Source organism: Ambystoma mexicanum, chromosome 10, assembly GCF_040938575.1.
Source record: "Ambystoma mexicanum isolate Mex_15411 chromosome 10, UKY_AmexF1_1, whole genome shotgun sequence".
Classification (NCBI taxonomy): domain Eukaryota; kingdom Metazoa; phylum Chordata; class Amphibia; order Caudata; family Ambystomatidae; genus Ambystoma; species Ambystoma mexicanum.
In genome coordinates this window covers 44,643,224-44,660,629 of record NC_090932.1, presented here as the reverse complement: position 1 = coordinate 44,660,629, position 17,406 = coordinate 44,643,224, and the positions used below count along the sequence as shown (strand labels likewise).

Here is a 17,406-nt window from a genome sequence, read left to right as displayed (position 1 = left end):
TGCTCCTTTCTAGGACTGTGGCGTCCTTCTCTCCGAAGGAGACAACCAAGGCTGCTTCCCGCTGGATGGCCATATTCTCTGCAAGAGCTGTAACTCGGCGCGGATCCAGGATTTGACCGCCAAGGCCAGCACTGACCTCTGAGCAGCGCCCACTCGCAAGAAACCGAAGCACATACTTCCTCTAGGTTTCACAGCTCTCCTATCTAGGGCCTACCCCTGTGGGCAGCACCATGGAGATCCGACGCAGGAGGCTCGTTTAAGAAAATCTTTTGTTGTATTCATAGGCCACCTCCTTCTGCACCAGAAACGCATGGAACTTGGGTTAGATCTGGCTAGCGAAATGTAAAGGTTTTCTGAATGCCCTTGCCTAACCCAAGCTTTCCCAATCTGAACCCACAGAAGACTTTTCCGATTTGTGTTGCTCAGAAATTGTCCAGTACTTTTTTAATGTCCTCAGTGGTGTCTTCTTGTCCCTTGTTGGAACCTCTTGCACATTAGTGGTGCTTAGAGGAACCGCTGCTCTGGCATAAACAGCCTTCACACATGTATTAGCACACGCCAATCACACTCCAGAGACGGAACTTGCCAGCTGAACTCTAGAACCTGTTCAATATGCACTCTGTTCTGAATTTTCCACTTTCCTCCTCTTTATCGGGCACTTTGTCGGGGCTGGTAGGGTTGCATGTCGTTTGCGCTTCCATTTTCCAAAGGCATTCTTGTTACTGCTCTTTGATCTCTCTAGACCAGGGGTCTGCAACCTGCGGGTCTCCAGATGCTTTGGACTAAAACTTCCGTGCTGCCACATCATTGACTATAGGGGCTCTAGTTCTGAACGTCTGGAGAGCCCCTGCCATGGTCTGTGAAAAGATGACTGATTATGGAGGCCATACGTTCTTTTCTCTGTCGGATATTGGGTTCTGGGGGCTCGAGACAGGAAATGTGAGATGTGCATTTCAAATAAGTGATGTCCCTCTGTCGCATTGCCCACCTCCCTTAAATTCTGGGATTGTAGACGTCTTGTTATTGGCCAATCATGGCCCACAGTGGCCGCTGTCATCCATTGTACATTTCAGATGGCCATCGGGGGGCCTAGATGGGCTGGACCCTATCCTTTGGGCATAACCAGGAAAAGAGCAGAACCCCTGCACTTTGAGAAAACCTGAAGTAGTTTTATTGCTGCACGGATACGTTTGATAATGTGACCGACAGGCAGCGGCTGTCACTCAGCAGCTGACATTCCTCCAACTTCCACAACACATGATGAATTCATTGAAACCTTGGGGACTCCTTTGTGCTTCTTCCATGCAGAGGGTTCATTTTCTATTGTGAACACACATGTACTGGAGATCCTTATTTGTTATAACCCACATTTAGGTTTCACACAGCATTGATGTATGACTTATATGAACTAGTAGCGTGTTATTGTCTTACATACATGTCTTGCAATTGCCCGTAGGACGCTCCACTGTATGTACTAATGGAGCTTTCTGCTGATCTGGGTACTGCTGTACCCACCGCTCTCCATATGACCAATCATGGCAAGTTCTCTGCCAATGTTCCATACACTGCTCCACTTCACCCTGCAACCCTCAGCACACATGCACAAGGAGCCTTCTCTGTGTGCTGGAACTATGCTAATATATAAGAAGCGGCCTTACCTGGAGAAATACATGTTATTGAACCAATGAGAACTTCACGTTTGTGCCACAGAGGCCTACCTAGTTAGCTGTAGTTGTACAACTCACCTGAAGTGCCTTTGCAGTAAGCTTCAATGCCCTGAAGTGGACTAATGCAAGCAATAGCCTTACCAAGAATCTGAGAGTTTGAGAGGGTCTTCCTTTAAATGTTCGAATGACAATCACACACTGACAACTTCTACATTGTAGTGTATGACAGTGAGTTCTACTGTGTTTGATGTTCATTGCTTTTCCTCTGCCCGCCATCTTCACATGCTGGTAGATATCCTGGGCTTGGCTTTCTAATGTTGCCACCTGCCCTCGCAGAGCAGTAGAGGGCATGATGTCTTTATAACCAGGTGTCCGGATGCTGCTGCTGCTACGGCTACTGCATGGCCTATCCCCACCTAGCATCTCCTGGTTAGTCATACCTTTGAGAAATGCCATATCGAACGTCACACCACTGTGCTAGCATGCTGTAACTGCTAGTCAGAGCAATGCCACCTACCTCAGTCAGTGCCAATTTGGCACAGACCTGCCTGGCTTCTCGCTTTTGCCCTGTACATCTTTCCTAAGTGCCTTAGAACTCCCATAGCTGCTCTGCCCTCCCCAGACAGATGAAACTGTTGTACTGAACCAAGGATGGTTCAAGGTAAATGCATAAGCAGCTGGGCCGAGTTTTGAAAATTAAAATATATATATATAATCGTTTTAGTTCGGGCGAGGGGTGTGTCCAAAACCTGTTTTTTCCAAATGGAGACCTCAACAGTCGTTTCTTTTCAGACTGTTTGGCTTGGTTCTCAAATATATACAACACATTTGTGGTACACGAGAGCTGAACAGTACACTACACTGGTCCACTGATCCTTGACTCTATGATCAGCCACTGAGAGCTCAAGAGGGACACTAAACTGGTCCACTGATTCCTGACACTATAATCAGTCACTGAGTGCTGAAGTGGACACTAAACCGAACCACTGATCCCTAACCCTATAATCAGCCACTGAGAGCTGACGAGGACACTAAACTGGTCCACTGATCCCTGACCTTATAATCAGCCACTGAGCACGGAACAGGACACTAAACTGGGCCACTTATCCCTGGTGCTATAATCAGCCACTGAGAGCTCAAGAGGACACTAAACTGGTCCACTGATCCCCGACCCTATAATCAGCCACTGAGAGCTGAAGAGGACACTAAACTGGGCCACTTATCCCTAACCCTATAATCAGCCACTGAGAGCGGAAGAGGACACTAAACTGGGCCACTTATCCCTGGCACTATAATCAGCCACTGAGAGCGAAGAAAACACTAAAATGGTCCACTGATCCCTGACGCTACCATCAGCCACTGAGAGCTAAAGAGGACACTAAACTGGTCCACTGATCCCTGATGCTACCATCAGCCAATCAGAGCTGAAGAGAACACTAAACTGGTCCACTGATCCCTGACGCTACCATCAGCCACTGAGAGCGAAGAGGACACTAAACTGGTCCACTGATCCCTGACGCTACCATCAGCCACTGGAGGCCGAATAGTACTCCAAGGTGGGACAGTAATCTTTGGCAATGAAAGAAACCCCCAAAAACTGAATCTGTCTCTAACAGCTCAACACTAAAGTCAGTTATCTCGTGCAACCCCAAAAAAGAGTCCCTGATCACCCACACTTCTGAGCTCACTGAGCGCAGACATTATTCAGTTACTAAGTGCAGCTGTATACATTAATGGAAAGGTAACCAACAAATTGGAACCTGAGAGCTATAATAATTTGAAAAATGAAACCTGTGCTTTCTTTTCTTCATGAAAATACTCCGGGCTTAGAACGTTTTAGTAAAGGTAGTGATCATAGTATTACCTGTGAGCATGGAAACACGGACTGGAAAGAGTCTTGGTTTTTGTGTTGTGTAAAGGATTTGGCTGTAACACTGAGTCACCAGTTGAAAGTGGCTGCGTTTAGACACTGCAGATGGCATTTCAATGTACTTGTTGGGCAGTTTCGGCAGCCACGCCTCTTGCTGTTTCATGGACAGATGGAAGTTGGCTTACCTAACATAGGTAGGCGCTTTTGCTGTAACATACATGATGAGCAGCAGGACCACCCCATACGCTCGGTCTCGAGGCAGTTGCTAGGCTGATACTCTGAAAACCACGGCTTCACATGGCCCACAACTTCAGGCCACCAGAAGCCCTCTGAAGTATTCTAGAATTGGCTTTGGTGCTCGTCCCTCGTGCATAATCCTTTCACTCCTGAGGAAGAGGAGCTCTATGCAGTTCCTTGAAGGTGTTCCTTGATTTGGAAAGTTTGGAGCACGTCTTTCGTGTGCAAGTGCATTGTCAAATTCCGGAGGTCGCTCCTGTTAGAAGCATTTGATGTCCACTATTGCAGTGCACGTTAGAGTCAGAAGCCCTTTCTTCAACTGGCTTGTTGGTGCTTCTGTACTATTCTTGGAGGGCCTGTGCTTCCCAAGCAACCAGTTTAAGAGCGGTTGCTCTGATGAGGCAAGATGCTTTTACTTTTCAGCCCATGGCCACCGCCTTGTGAGAAGGCGCTGGTGAGGCCTTGCTTGTTCACCTGTCAGTAGCCACTTAGCCTACCTGTCTTTCCTCCTTGCAAAGGGGGGGGTCGCTGCTCACTGGCTGCAGTCTGCCAATCCCCCGTGTTGGCACATCCTAGCTCACTTATCTCATGCTTGGGAACCCTTTTTGTAACCTTTTATAACCACTTTTCTTTCAGACACTTCAAGTACCTGTTCTTCTGGCAAGAGTGGGATGAGATGAAATGTGTGGAGCTCATGCTTGCGATTAGTCTTCAGGAGTTGATCTCTATCCAATCACAGATGCCTCCAATCATGATCTTGGCACGTTTTGTGGGCTTTAAAGTTTCTCTGGAGTTTCACGAACTCTGTGCAGGTCATTTGACGAAGCTGAAAGAAGCCTTGATCTTTAAGGCAAGCATGTGCGATGAATGTCATGCCGCGAGTGACGACAACTGATTTAAGATCTTTTCCATTCCTTGTTCACGTCCATTTCATTTCGTGGCGCATCATCATTCTCTTGCGCCGTGTTCTCAGTTCCCCAGAGTTGGACATTTGAAGATGATTTAGTCCGCTCTATACATCTCCCAGTCTTCCTTTTGGGTTGGGGCATTCTTGGCTGGTGGTTCCCTCTGCCTGTGCTTGGAATCTGGTAGGTTTTCCCTTCTTGGCGCAGCAGATGCTCTAGAAGGTCTACGTCTGAAACCAGGAGTCTCATTACTTTTCACTGATGTTTGGCCATCTTGTGTTGCTGTGTGTGGTGTAGTCCATGTTCTACAAATCGTCACTGATGCTTTACTTTTTGGGAAGGAGAATTTCTTTTCTAAAGTCGTGTCATAGAGTTCAGGAAAGGCTGCTTTACTGTTGCACCAATAGTTCTAGTTTGGCTCATGGACCTCATTGGCTGCGTGTTTGCACAGTACAGCTAAGCTTCCGTTCTTCTAAAGGTAAGACATGTTGTGCTTTACGCATTTGGGTGCATTTTCATAATTGTCAGCATAGCGGTAACTATCTACTGCAGTTTCTGCTTCAGCGGCTCCAATGTCTTGGACAAGGCATAAACTCAGAATGAGGAGGTAACACTCCGGTAATCCATGAGTAACCAACTTGGCATGAGTTTGAGTCAGGTTCAGTACCAGTAAAAGTATGGGAAACCTCTTCTCCGAGGGCTAGAGAATAGGATTATACAGACACAAGGCCAGCCTGTACTTTTCTGCAGAAAAGCATTCAAATCTGTTTTCTTAGTTAAGTCCAATGTTCCAACAGTGAGACATCAATGTTTAAGTTCTTCCAGGTAGTGGCAGGGTTTTGCCACCTTAAGCAAAGTACCAATTTACTGCCCCTCCCAAACGAACAAGTCCAACCTTTGCTGCTTGCAAGGGCCACCTGGCCCCCCATTGCTGATAGCACCCCTGGCCATCGCTTAGTCTTGCTTCAGCCTAGAAGTGACCGTAAATCCTGCACTGAATTGGGTTTTCCAGAATCTTGTTGTTGCGCTCCCCACTACAATTCTTCTTGCCCTTGTCTTGTGCTTGAAGGGCACATGCACGTCAATAGCATGCCACGATGAAAGACTGGCAGCAAGGGGGAGCTGGGTGCCCCCCAGGATCGCATCAGTGGGCATTGCATGCTTAGGCACAGTGTTTGCTTTCGCCTTAAGTACACGCACCAAAACCACAGAGCTGTTTCAGTCCAATGTACACATCGAGGCTGTTGCTGTCCATTTCACCAGCTTACTGGCAAGCTTTCCCAATTCTCCTGGAGGCTGCAAGTCCTTACCGATGGCACTGGAAATGGGTCTTCCTCCTGTAAAGTGTGCTTCTGTCCATAAGCACCTGGATGACACTCCCTCTGCACTAAACATTTGGGTGAATCTTCATTCCACATTAAGGTAATGGATGTACATGAGTGAAGCTTCTGGGTGACTTCCTATCCTGTGCTAAAAACCCTAGGTGACTCCATCCTTTGCTAGAGTATCTGGGTTACTTAGCTAGTGTTGTAGTGTCTGGGTGATGCCACCCTGTGCTATTGTGTCTGGGTGCGACTCCATCCTTTGCTATAGCATCTGGGTGACTCGTCTAGTGTTGTAGTGTCTGGGTGACTCCACCCTGGTCTAGTGTCTGTGTGCGACTCCATCCTTTGCTATAGCATCTGGGTGACTTGTCTAGTGTTGTAGTGTGTGGGTGACTCCACCCTGGTCTAGTGTCTGTGTGCGACTCCATCCTTTGCTATAGCATCTGGGTGACTCGTCTAGTGTTGTAGTGTCTGGGTGACTCCACCCTGTGCTATAGTGTCTGGGTGCGACTCCATCCTTTGCTATAGCTTCTGGGTGACCCGTCTAGTGCTGTAGTGTCTAGGTGACTCCACCCTGTGGGCACGACTCCATCCTTGTAGTGTCTGAGTGAGACTCTTCCTTTACTAAAGTGTCTGTTGGCACTCACAGCTTTTGTAGAAACCCGTTTTGAGCAGTCGGGACTATGGTAGGCGTTTGCGTTTCCATGTGGCTCTGCCCAGAGACTCTTGGGACACTTTTCGGCATAATTACACATCGATTCTTTCTTTGAACGGTGCCTTGGTGTTTGGGGGGAAGTGGGCAGGTTGGAGGCAAGACGGATTCTCATGTGTTAACAGCCACACATGCTTGACTAGAATGGTAGCATTGCTGGAAATCTGCCAGCTGACACGCAAGCACCATGCGAGGGGTGCCCTGAAGCGTGTGCGAGTTCACAGCTGCATTGCATATGTTTCTGTCGTGTTGGGGCTTTTGCCCAGCACACATGGAAGTTGATCCTTCACTGGCCAGGCCCATTTCAGTGTCGGGCTATAGGACGGTCGGCGAGGTTGCCAGCTGCAGCGCACATGCGTGGGTGTCCCTCCTTTTAATCTGCTAGCATTCCGTTCTTGCAAGACGCAGCTGGATATGACAGGCCTTCATTCCTCCAGATGGGGGAGAGGTTTGGCAGCTGCTCTAAAGGGCTAGATCTGAAGAGCCCACCGCTCCCCCGCTGGTCTCATCAGAGCTGCCTAGGAGCCTCATTCTGTTACATTCGGGTCATGCGCATTCTCCAGTGGTTGCGGGCCTTGCACAGACCACACGCCTGTCTGCAGCAGGGGAAGTGAGGCCAGGTGAGATGCACCTGCGTGCACCGCCAGCATCTTCCAGGAGGTCATAGTCTTGCTTTGCCAAGCCTGGATACGGCTGTTTCACCATGCCTTTCCTCCCTAGAGTTTTCTTAGACGTTTGAAGTCATATTTTCGTAGTGATGTGATTTGACCGAATAAAAACGGATCGAATCACAGATCCTCACTGAAGCCCACCCACTGAATCCCACCCACAGAACCCCTCTCTGGCATCCGCATCAGCCAAAGCCTGTTTCCTTGAATACCCTGGCCCCAGCTGTCCTCGCTAATGGGGAGGATTCACTCACCCAGGTTCTTCTCCCACCACCCCCTCCCATCTGTATGCTACATGGGGGGAGGGGGTCTCAGCCCCTCATGCCATCTGAGACCCAGCCACTCCCAACGCCCCCTGCCCCCACCCGCTCATCTCGGGCCTTCTAAACCCATTCAATGCACCCAACCCCAATCTGCTTACCTGCTATTCCATGGCACAACCCGCTCCATTTCCTGGCTCCGCGCAGCGAATATTGGATAGAGAAAGACTGCATGATTGCTCATCCTATGTTCGCTGCGCCAGCCAATCGGGGACACCGGTATTCGGCCACCCATATTCAGCGAGGATGGATTTGAGGAGTCCATCTTTGCAGAATATGGGTAGAACCAACATTGTATTGCTGATTATTTCCCATGTGGTCACCACACTACCCCCTGCACCATTCCCTTTGAGATCTGTTAATTTTTCTGCTTCTTTTTGAACGTAGGTGTGTTTTGGCTGTGTTGTACCTCTACTCTGTGATAGAGGCAGCTAACCTCATGGTCAAGGGTTAGACTATAACTGCTGTCGATGTGTGGCCATTTATGCGTGCCCGTACTCCAAGCACCAGTGTGTGGGTATACACAGTAGACTCTGTTGAACTTCGCTACAGAAGGCTACTTCTAGATTTCCAGCCAGGTCAACATGTGCCAGCGAAAAAGGGGAATTCCCAAATATGTCGTATCCCCGATACAAGATCATGTTTTGGTCCCATAGCGCACACATCATGAGACATTGATTTCTAAAACTCAGGTTGGGCTGCATTTAAAACACAGTTCTTGAGAATCCCAACGTCATTGGTGGCTACTTGCAGCTGTTGCTTCCCACAGTAATGATTTAACCATTATTTGGGTTAAGAACAGGCTTGTCTGGAGAAGGGGAGTTTGGACTGGGCCTGGCGAGGAATGCACAGCCTGACTGCTTCCCAGGAAGGCAATCTTTCAAACCCTCTTTCATACACATGAATTCCAGGCCTCGGAAATTAATCATCCCTGGAGCTCAGCAAGTTTCTGCAGCTGCCAAAAAACAAGAAATATGTCTATGCTTTTAAGTTGTGTCCTTTTTTTCTCCTGCGCCTGTGAGCTGAGGAGCAGATGTTACTGTCCAGGTACTTCACTCTGTCCATAAATGAGTCTGGATCGTCTTGTTTCTGTGCCCTTTCATCTGGATCGCATTGATGTTGTGTTCTGTGGAGACGGTCTTCCTCATGACTCCCTGCAGCCTCATGGACAAGACTTGTTGGTTTTGCTGCATCTGGCACAACAGATATTCACCATACGCCCCTCTGGCGGGGTTTGGATTACTTAGCCGCTGGTGCACCCGAATGTATCCAGGCTTGTCCTGTTCATATTGGTGCAGGAACGCTTGTAACATGCTTGACTGATTCACGGGTGGCTGTACAGGTGTCGCCTAGTCCTACTGTGCACTCGCTTTCTGTGACTTTTCTGTTCAGTGGTGATGAAAATGCCGTGTATATGAGGTTTTTCTTCATACTTGACCCACATGTGGGTCTATGGAAGACTGCTACTCTTGGTTGCAACCAGATTCATTTGATGTTTTAAATGCTTTAGCTGCCGCACATGGAGCACAGCGAGCGGGCTGTGTTGGGCTGCTGACCATTCACTTGCTCACACCACACTCCATGATGAAGCCAGCAAGATGAAAACAGCAGTTTCTGCTTCAGAGCATGAGGTACATTTGCAGCCAACTGTCTTGTATTGCATGCTTCTTCACACGTGCTCTGTAACATGACAGAATGCTTCTGAGGAAGCAGAAGAGGGGTTTTAACTAACCAGTCTCTTGGCTTGTTGGCACACACTACCAAAAAAGAACCCTAAAGTGGACATGTACCACTGTGCTCCCCAGGCCTTCAATAGGAGCTGCAGAGACCACCAACTGATCTCACAAAGGACTCAGGAGAAACTTGTGGTGTGGCATACCTCTGAGAACTGGTCTCTGGTGCGGGACTCAGACTGGAAAACGTGAAATGCACCACTAAGCCGTCGTAGACCCTGCATGAGACCGACATGCACGTTCATATGTATCATAATCTCTTGATAAGCATTTTCATAATAAAGTTTGAAGGATATATGGATTCATTCAAGTCTTTCTTCCTTTACTGACAGACTAAAGCTACTTCTCAGTGTCCTGTCAGGAATCACTTTTATACCATAGGAGCGCTGTTTGAGAATAAAATTGACGTTCTCTGTGAAATAATAGCCGTCCAATCAAGTCTCATGGCAAACTGCTGCCAGTGTTATGTGAACGGCGCATCTGTCACTTGCATGACAATCATTTGTAAGGAGTCCCACATGCGTAAAAGGTTAGGCCTTTTGAGATTGGCACAGGCCACACTTCTGCCTCTAGCGCTCGAATGGAGCCAAGAAACATTGATGGCATAGTTGAAGATTTACCGCGTGGTCTCCGGTTTCAAAACTGGTGGCTTGGCTGCTTTCTTGTTGCGTGCAAATATGGGGGTTAGGACCTAACCCCGGCCATTCGCCCTTTATTTTCTGAGGTAACCCTGTACTATGTTGCCATCTTTAGGACTCCAGTAGTCTGGGATTACTGCCCAACGCTCGCTCTAGGCCAGTTTGACTAGCAAGAGTTGGTTGGCATGTGTGAAAGGTGTCGAGCTAAGGTTGCTTCTCCATAAAGCGGCACTACTGGACTCGTCGTTTACCATCCACACATTCAAGATGCGGGACACTTGAGTAGTGGTAACCCTTCCTATTCATCCCAGCATTCGAGGATTAATGAATGACGTAGTGTGCCTTTGTCACATAGTGGCATTTCCGAGTACTCACACCTACAACTGGTGATCTGTGGGGCCTCTTTTGCACCCCAACATGAGAGTTGGAGGAAGAGGCAACAGTTGGCGTGTGCATTTGGTAAATCCATTGAGCAATACAATTTAAGGCGTCAGGGTGCAGCCTTTGTAGTGAGGCGCAGCACTGAAAACTGTAGGTGGGAATAACATATTAACTAAATGGGGAGAAAAGTCCAGAATAATAAGAAGGGCTTGCCAGAGAACGGCTGACATTCTACTACACCCTTTCTATGAGGACACGCGGGCATGCCAGGGAACGGCTGACTTTCTACTACACCCTTTTTATGAGGACACGCGGGCATGCCAGGCAACGGCTGACTTTCTACTACACCCTTTCTATGAGGACACGCGGGCATGCCAGAGAACGGCTGACTTTCTACTACACCCTTTCTATGAGGACACGCGGGCATGCCAGAGAACGGCTGACATTCTACTACACCCTTTCTATGAGGACACACGGGCATGCCAGAGAACGGCTGACTTTCTACTACACCCTTTCTATGAGGACACACGGGCATGCCAGAGAACGGCTGACTTTCTACTACACCCTTTCTATGAGGACACGCGGGCATGCCAGAGAACGGCTGACATTCTACTACACCCTTTCTATGAGGACACGCGGGCATGCCAGAGAACGGCTGACTTTCTACTACACCCTTTCTATGAGGACACGCGGGCATGCCAGGGAACGGCTGTCTTTCTACTACACCCTTTCTATGAGGACACGCGGGCATGCCAGGGAACGGCTGACTTTCTACTACACCCTTTCTATGAGGACACGCAGGCATGCCAGGGAACGGCTGACTTTCTACTACACCCTTTCTATGAGGACACGCGGGCATGCCAGGGAACGGCTGACTTTCTACTACACCCTTTCTATGAGGACACGCGGGCATGCCAGAGAACGGCTGACTTTCTACTACACCCTTTCTATGAGGACACGCGGGCATGCCAGGGAACGGCTGACTTTCTACTACACCCTTTCTATGAGGACACGCGGGCATGCCAGAGAACGGCTGACTTTCTACTACACCCTTTCTATGAGGACACGCGGGCATGCCAGGGAACGGCTGACTTTCTACTACACCCTTTCTATAAGGACACGTACTCAATTGCACATTCAACTATTCCTTTACTCTAAAGACTTTCATCCTTTCACAATAGAACACAGCAATATGCATCAGATGCACACACTACTTTTCACGTTTGAGCTCGGTTACAACACAGACTATTGTGCAACAATTATGTACAATACCTTTCACACATCACTTCAGGCTACAAAATAACCAGATGTGAAATAAGCACTGTGTTCCACTCATTCCTATACAGTAAAATACAACCACGTGCAACATCAACTACTATGTGTACCACTGTGGTGTACCAGAACTCACTGTTCTAAGCAGATGTGCCGACTTGCCTGGGCGTTAACATTGCAATTCAGCCTAGGCCTCTGCATGGACACATGCAGTGTGGCAAGGGCTGTTGAATGAGCCACATTCAATGGTCGCTGCTACTCTGGCCAATGGGGTTGCCAAGTTCCAAGTTTACAAAGGAAATATTTGACGGGTTTTTTTTCTACATTGTGCCAGAGATGAACGTGCAGAATTGTATCCTCGCCCATCCATTGGCTGAATATATACTTCAGCATATGCATGGTGTGGAAAATAATTCAAACTCTCTACAAGTCGAACGTTCCATTAACCTACATGGACAATGCGAGAATCCGCCGCACTCCTCCAATAGTTGACCCCATTGTCTCCTGATTTTGCACACGTTTCATGCCATAGGTTAACTGCATGCACCCTAACCCTCTACCTGCTGGAATCTTGTAGATTTTAATTTCCACCAGTGTTCTTAAAAGCTATGCTACCATTAGAGGGAATCTCTTTACTCTCTGGCAAGAGGTCCTGGCTGCTTAGAACCCACACCTGCACTTTACAAAAAATGCCCCCTCTGTAGGCTGTTTTTCGGGGAGTTTGACCGTTTTTGCTTTCTTTGTATCTTGCTCACTCTGGTAGTTGCCTTGTTTCTGTGCCAGGACTGTGGCACCAATAATAGCTGTCGTGTTACAGGGTCCAGATGGCCTGTTGAATCCGTGCTAACGGCACAATCCAGGGCTGGCTCCAACAATGCCAGCCCTGGTCGCGATTCACCATGGGACCATGGGTGTCTTTGGTTTGTTGACGGACCATATTTTTAATATGTTTGCCATTCTAACTGTAGATAATTTTTAATTGCGTACATGACAATCATGAGTGACTTTAGAGCGTGTTAGAAGTGGAGTGGGTACTTTGTTGTGTCGGTTTGGTCTTGTCTGGATGACTTGTCATACATGCCTCAACACACTAGCTATGGAACTAAACAATGTGCATGTTGATGGCGCATGACAGATTGTCTGTCGGGGGTACTCCGCAGTGAGACTTTAGCTTCAAGGTAGGTCAATTTTCAAAGCAAGGGTTGTGCATGGAGTGTCAGTGGAAGCAATTAGCAGGAGACATTTTAAGAGAACAGTGAACTTGCTTTGATCCTAATCAGAGACTCCCTCTCTTTTAAGACACACATAATACAACCCACTTGAAGACCTATTGAAAGTAATGGTATCTTTACACGAGCAATCCCGATCAATGGAGTAAAAAACTGCACACTTGAGAGCGGGCCCTGCTACCTGGGTGAAGGGTGCACTGCTGTCCGTAGCATTAGCTATGTTAATCCCTAGTGGCAGCTCACTGCTGTGACCTGAAAATAAGTTGTCGTGGCAGCCCATTTTTAATGGCCAAATCATTGATTGCCTTAAGGAGGGAGAAAGCCACACCTCTGTGTATAGCAGTTGTGTTGTATGCAGGTGAACATGGCATTTAAGCGGGGATTTGTGGTAAGTTGAACAGTTCCGTTAGACACAGAGAGAGATTTCTTATAACAATTCTAAATATTTGAAGGCTTTCCCCATCCATTAAGCAGAGTAAATTGGCTTCACCATTATCCCACTCCCTGGAGGGCCAGTCTATAGAGTCGAGATGTGGCGGCAGATCAGACATTCCATTCATGAGCAGCACTAATCTAATCTGTGACCTCCATGGCTGGAAACACTCTCTCCACTGGCTGCTCTGAACTCTGAGCAGGGGCTCTGCTACAGTGCTGTAGATGCTTAGAGGAGCACATGAGAACCAAGTCCATGGGTTGAGAGGATGCAATACCAAAACCCCCTTTTGCCCTAACTTTGGAGATCCATGGTAAGGATGTCTAAAGAAAACCCCTCTGTTAATACCCTTCTTCCTGGCAATGAGTTTTCACCAGGGCAGCCAGTCCTTGGCAGCATTCCCGGCCACTAAAGCAAATCTGCTTTACCTATGGTTACTAAGTAACTACCATAAACCGTGGCCTGATCTGGGTTAACATTTACCCCTCCATTTATAGTGTTGTTGTACGGGTACCAAACTGATTGAAACACTTTGTCCAGGCGGTCGGGCAGGATGTTTTCACAGACCATTGTGTAGGTTCAGCAGGAGGAGTAGAGGGGTGCTCGTGCCAACCATGGTGTTGTCATCCGCTGTGTTCATTGGACTCAAGAAAAAGTGGACATGCTATGACCCAACACATATTGGCGGATGGCTCTTTCCTTTTCAATCCCTCTCCTTTTGGTGATTGTTAATTATGGATGTTTTTACAATTATGGGAGACCTCGCTACCACCCACTGAATTATTGCTGGTTGGCGTGTACAAAGCGAAGTTAAAGGAACAATACTTCTTCAGATACCTATGGGGCTGTTAACAAACATAGTTCTGCTTCTAGGTCCACTCCTTTCAGGAGATTTGGGCTTTAGTAGATGGTTCAGTGATTGGTTGCAGGGACTGATTACCCAATTTACCCACGAGTAGTGAATCGTTCAGTGTACTACTGTGTTCTTGCTACTGCTCCCAGGGAATGGTTCATTATTGCCTACTGTGCGTGCGTGCGTGCGCTTGTGGCTCAGCGTGAATGCTAACTGGTTCAGTATACTGTACTGTGCCCCAATCAACAGTACCCACAAATAGGGAACCGTTCAGTGTACCCTTCTGTGCTCTGCCCACCAGTCCCCGCAAATAGGGGAACCGTTCAGTGTACCCTTCTGTGCTCTGCCCACCAGTACCCACAAATAGGGAACCGTTCAGTGTACCCTTCTGTGCTCTGCCCACCAGTACCCACAAATAGGGAACCGTTCAGTGTACCCTTCTGTGCTCTGCCCACCAGTCCCCGCAAATAGTGAACCGTTCAGAGTCTATGCTATGTGCCCATGCATCTTTGATACATTGTCCAATGGGACGTATGATACTACTTTATGGGTTTTTGTTTGTTTGTGTGCCCAATACCATCGTCTTGAACCCCACTCCCACCATGAACATTCTGAGATTCACTTTTTATAATGTGTCCTTTATTGTAACTTGGGGAATGACTTAGTACCTAACAGTGTTTATAACCCCCACTACTCTTCCTTGGAAGGGCACGGTTAAGAGAAGCATTGTCCTTACATAAACGTTTAATTTTGTGTGAAACATTTGCTCAAAGGAAAATGTAATAGTAAAACAATGGTTGTTGAACATGGTCTTGTTCCAGTTCAGTGAAACCAATGGAGATTGATAATATGGCAATAAGCCCGTAGACTCTGGGCCATTACTGCATAAGGTAATGCCCCTGGGGCCCATAGTTACAGGCCGGAGTGTAGCAGGGGCCTTAACGAAGGCCCCGGGGACATTACCCCATGCGCCAATGGCCCACAGTCAAGGTACTTGTTGCCATTAGTACCCCAGCCCGTTAGACCAGGGTACTAATGGCTTTGGTTGCTTTTCGCGACCAGTAAAAAAAAAAAATGTAAATGGCTGCCGCGGACAGAAAAACGGAGTTCGTTTTCTCTTTCCGCGGCGGCCATAGTAAACAAAGGAAATGGCCGCCATGGAAGGGGAGAGGGGACTGTCCCCTCTCCCCTTCCATGGCGGCCATTCAAGTAAATGAAAAAAAAAAGTAAACAGAAAAAATGGCCACCATGGAACAGTGTGAATGGACTACGTGTGGTCCCTTCTCTTTCCATTTTGGCCTGAAAGAAAAAAAACACTGAAGACCAGTGCGAGGGACACACAGGGACGTGTGCGGGTTTGCCATGAGGTAAGGCTTTGAAATGCACCAATCAGTGGGTTTGTTTTATTGAAGATAACTTATGCCCAATACCGACTTTATCACATAATGGTTCTGAAGACATATTGGGGATTTTTTTGTAGATGATGAAGCTAGGCGACAAACTATCGTGAAATCGACAGCAGCAATCAATGAAATATGTGTGGGCACATGTCAATGCACTGAACCCTTCCCTACTATAGGGGTGTGGGGCGGGGAGGCACTTTTTTTATGAAATCGGCAGTGATAAATGTGTTCCATGTCATAATACGTAGTTGATATCCTCGCCACCGCAATGAAATAATGCAAATGTGTGTTGCTATGAACCAGCTGTAGGCCCGGGAAGTGGAGGCTGCTCCACCATCATTTGGAAATAAGTCCCGTAGTTCCTTGATCACGATTTGTTTCTCCATATGTCAAACACGGGGAGGTGAAAAAGAGAACGTCTTTACTCGGCTTCTCCGTATTATCGCTGCACTGGTTTGGGTGACTGGGAGTGTATGAGGCATTCCGAGGCATTGCCCTGCTAACTAAGCCATTGAATGGCAGAGGAGCAATCCTTCTGCAACGCTTCCCTGGTCCATCCAGAGCCTTTTATTAGAATCTTGAAAGCAGTCTCCATTGCTATGAAAAATAAGATGCCAGAGCCAACTGGCCTGCAAGGGGAATTCCATGGGCAATCCCACCCACCCCAGTAGCCAATGGGGGCGCAGTATTTTCCTGAACATTCCAACTTGATGATTTTGATGCTGCAACTAGCGACCGTGATCTGATCATTCCATCTGATGAAATCATGTATTCCTATGTGGGCCCCAGTTAGCTCCAGCTAGAACCATTCTATATTCTTGGATTTAAAGAAAATATCATTGTCATAAGAAGTCATTGTTTTATTGCCTGTACCAATACGCCACCTTTTTTTATGAACACTACCGACATTTGTTTCAAGCATGTGTTAAATTTCTATTATTAAGCTTTATCCAATTATATGAATATATATAATACAAAACTATGCAACTACCTTCTTTATTTCTCTATATCAGGTGAGGATTTTTTGTAAGGGAAATCAAAATGATGCAATAATTGTATGTCTTTTTACTATTTAAAGGAATCACAGTTGCCTTTCTCTTATTTAGACCTCTGTTTATTAAACTGCTTATTTCATTTTTTTGACTTGTGTGTGGATTATTTAGTATGTGTCTATCGTATATGTCTATCGTTAACCTGAATAACACAGCTGAATGATCCGAGGATAGGAAAATCCTATTTGTGAACAAGACCCAGGGTGGAGTGGGCTGCCCTAATATATTGAAATATTATCAGGCGTCCCAATTGAGAGCCATGGCAGAGTGGGGGGAGGACAGAGAACTGAAATCATTGGGTATCCCTGGGACAGGCGGTGGCGGGTCAGCATCTGTGGAAGTACCGGGGATGAGAAGGGAGGACAGGCCAGGGGCGCTAAGGGGGAGCCCAACTACAAGAAACACCTTGGAGATATGGGAGCACTTAAACAAGAGGTTGAAATTGACTCTCTGGCCGTCGCCAAGGACGCACATCTTTGGGAATCCCGCATTCCCACCGGGAAAGGAACATAACCGGTTTTAGCGATGGGTGGAGGTAAGGATAAGCGAGATTGGCTATCTGTACAAAGGAACCTGATTCAAGTCATTGAAAAGTTGCAGTAGAAAGGGGTACCTCTTTGCCTATCAACAATTGCAACACTGGGCAGGAACCCCTGCAATGATGGAAGGGGGGGCCACAAGGGAGCAGACAGAGTGGGAAAAACTGAT

The 17,406-nt window shown here is 47.4% G+C and overlaps 1 protein-coding gene across 6 annotated transcripts in view; it reads left to right on the top strand.

Moving 5' to 3' along the window:
• The window catches only part of LPP (LIM domain containing preferred translocation partner in lipoma), a 1,982,563-nt gene extending 1,965,781 nt beyond the window's left edge, over positions 1 to 16,782 (top strand). For all 6 annotated transcript variants that reach the window (XM_069617470.1, XM_069617468.1, XM_069617472.1 and 3 more), the window contains one exon: positions 14 to 16,782. In XM_069617470.1, coding sequence (XP_069473571.1) covers positions 14 to 142 — 129 coding nt within the window. In that variant the 3' untranslated portion in view covers positions 143 to 16,782. The remainder of the gene's footprint in view (positions 1 to 13) is intronic.
• Positions 16,783 to 17,406: the final 624 nt, after the last annotated feature.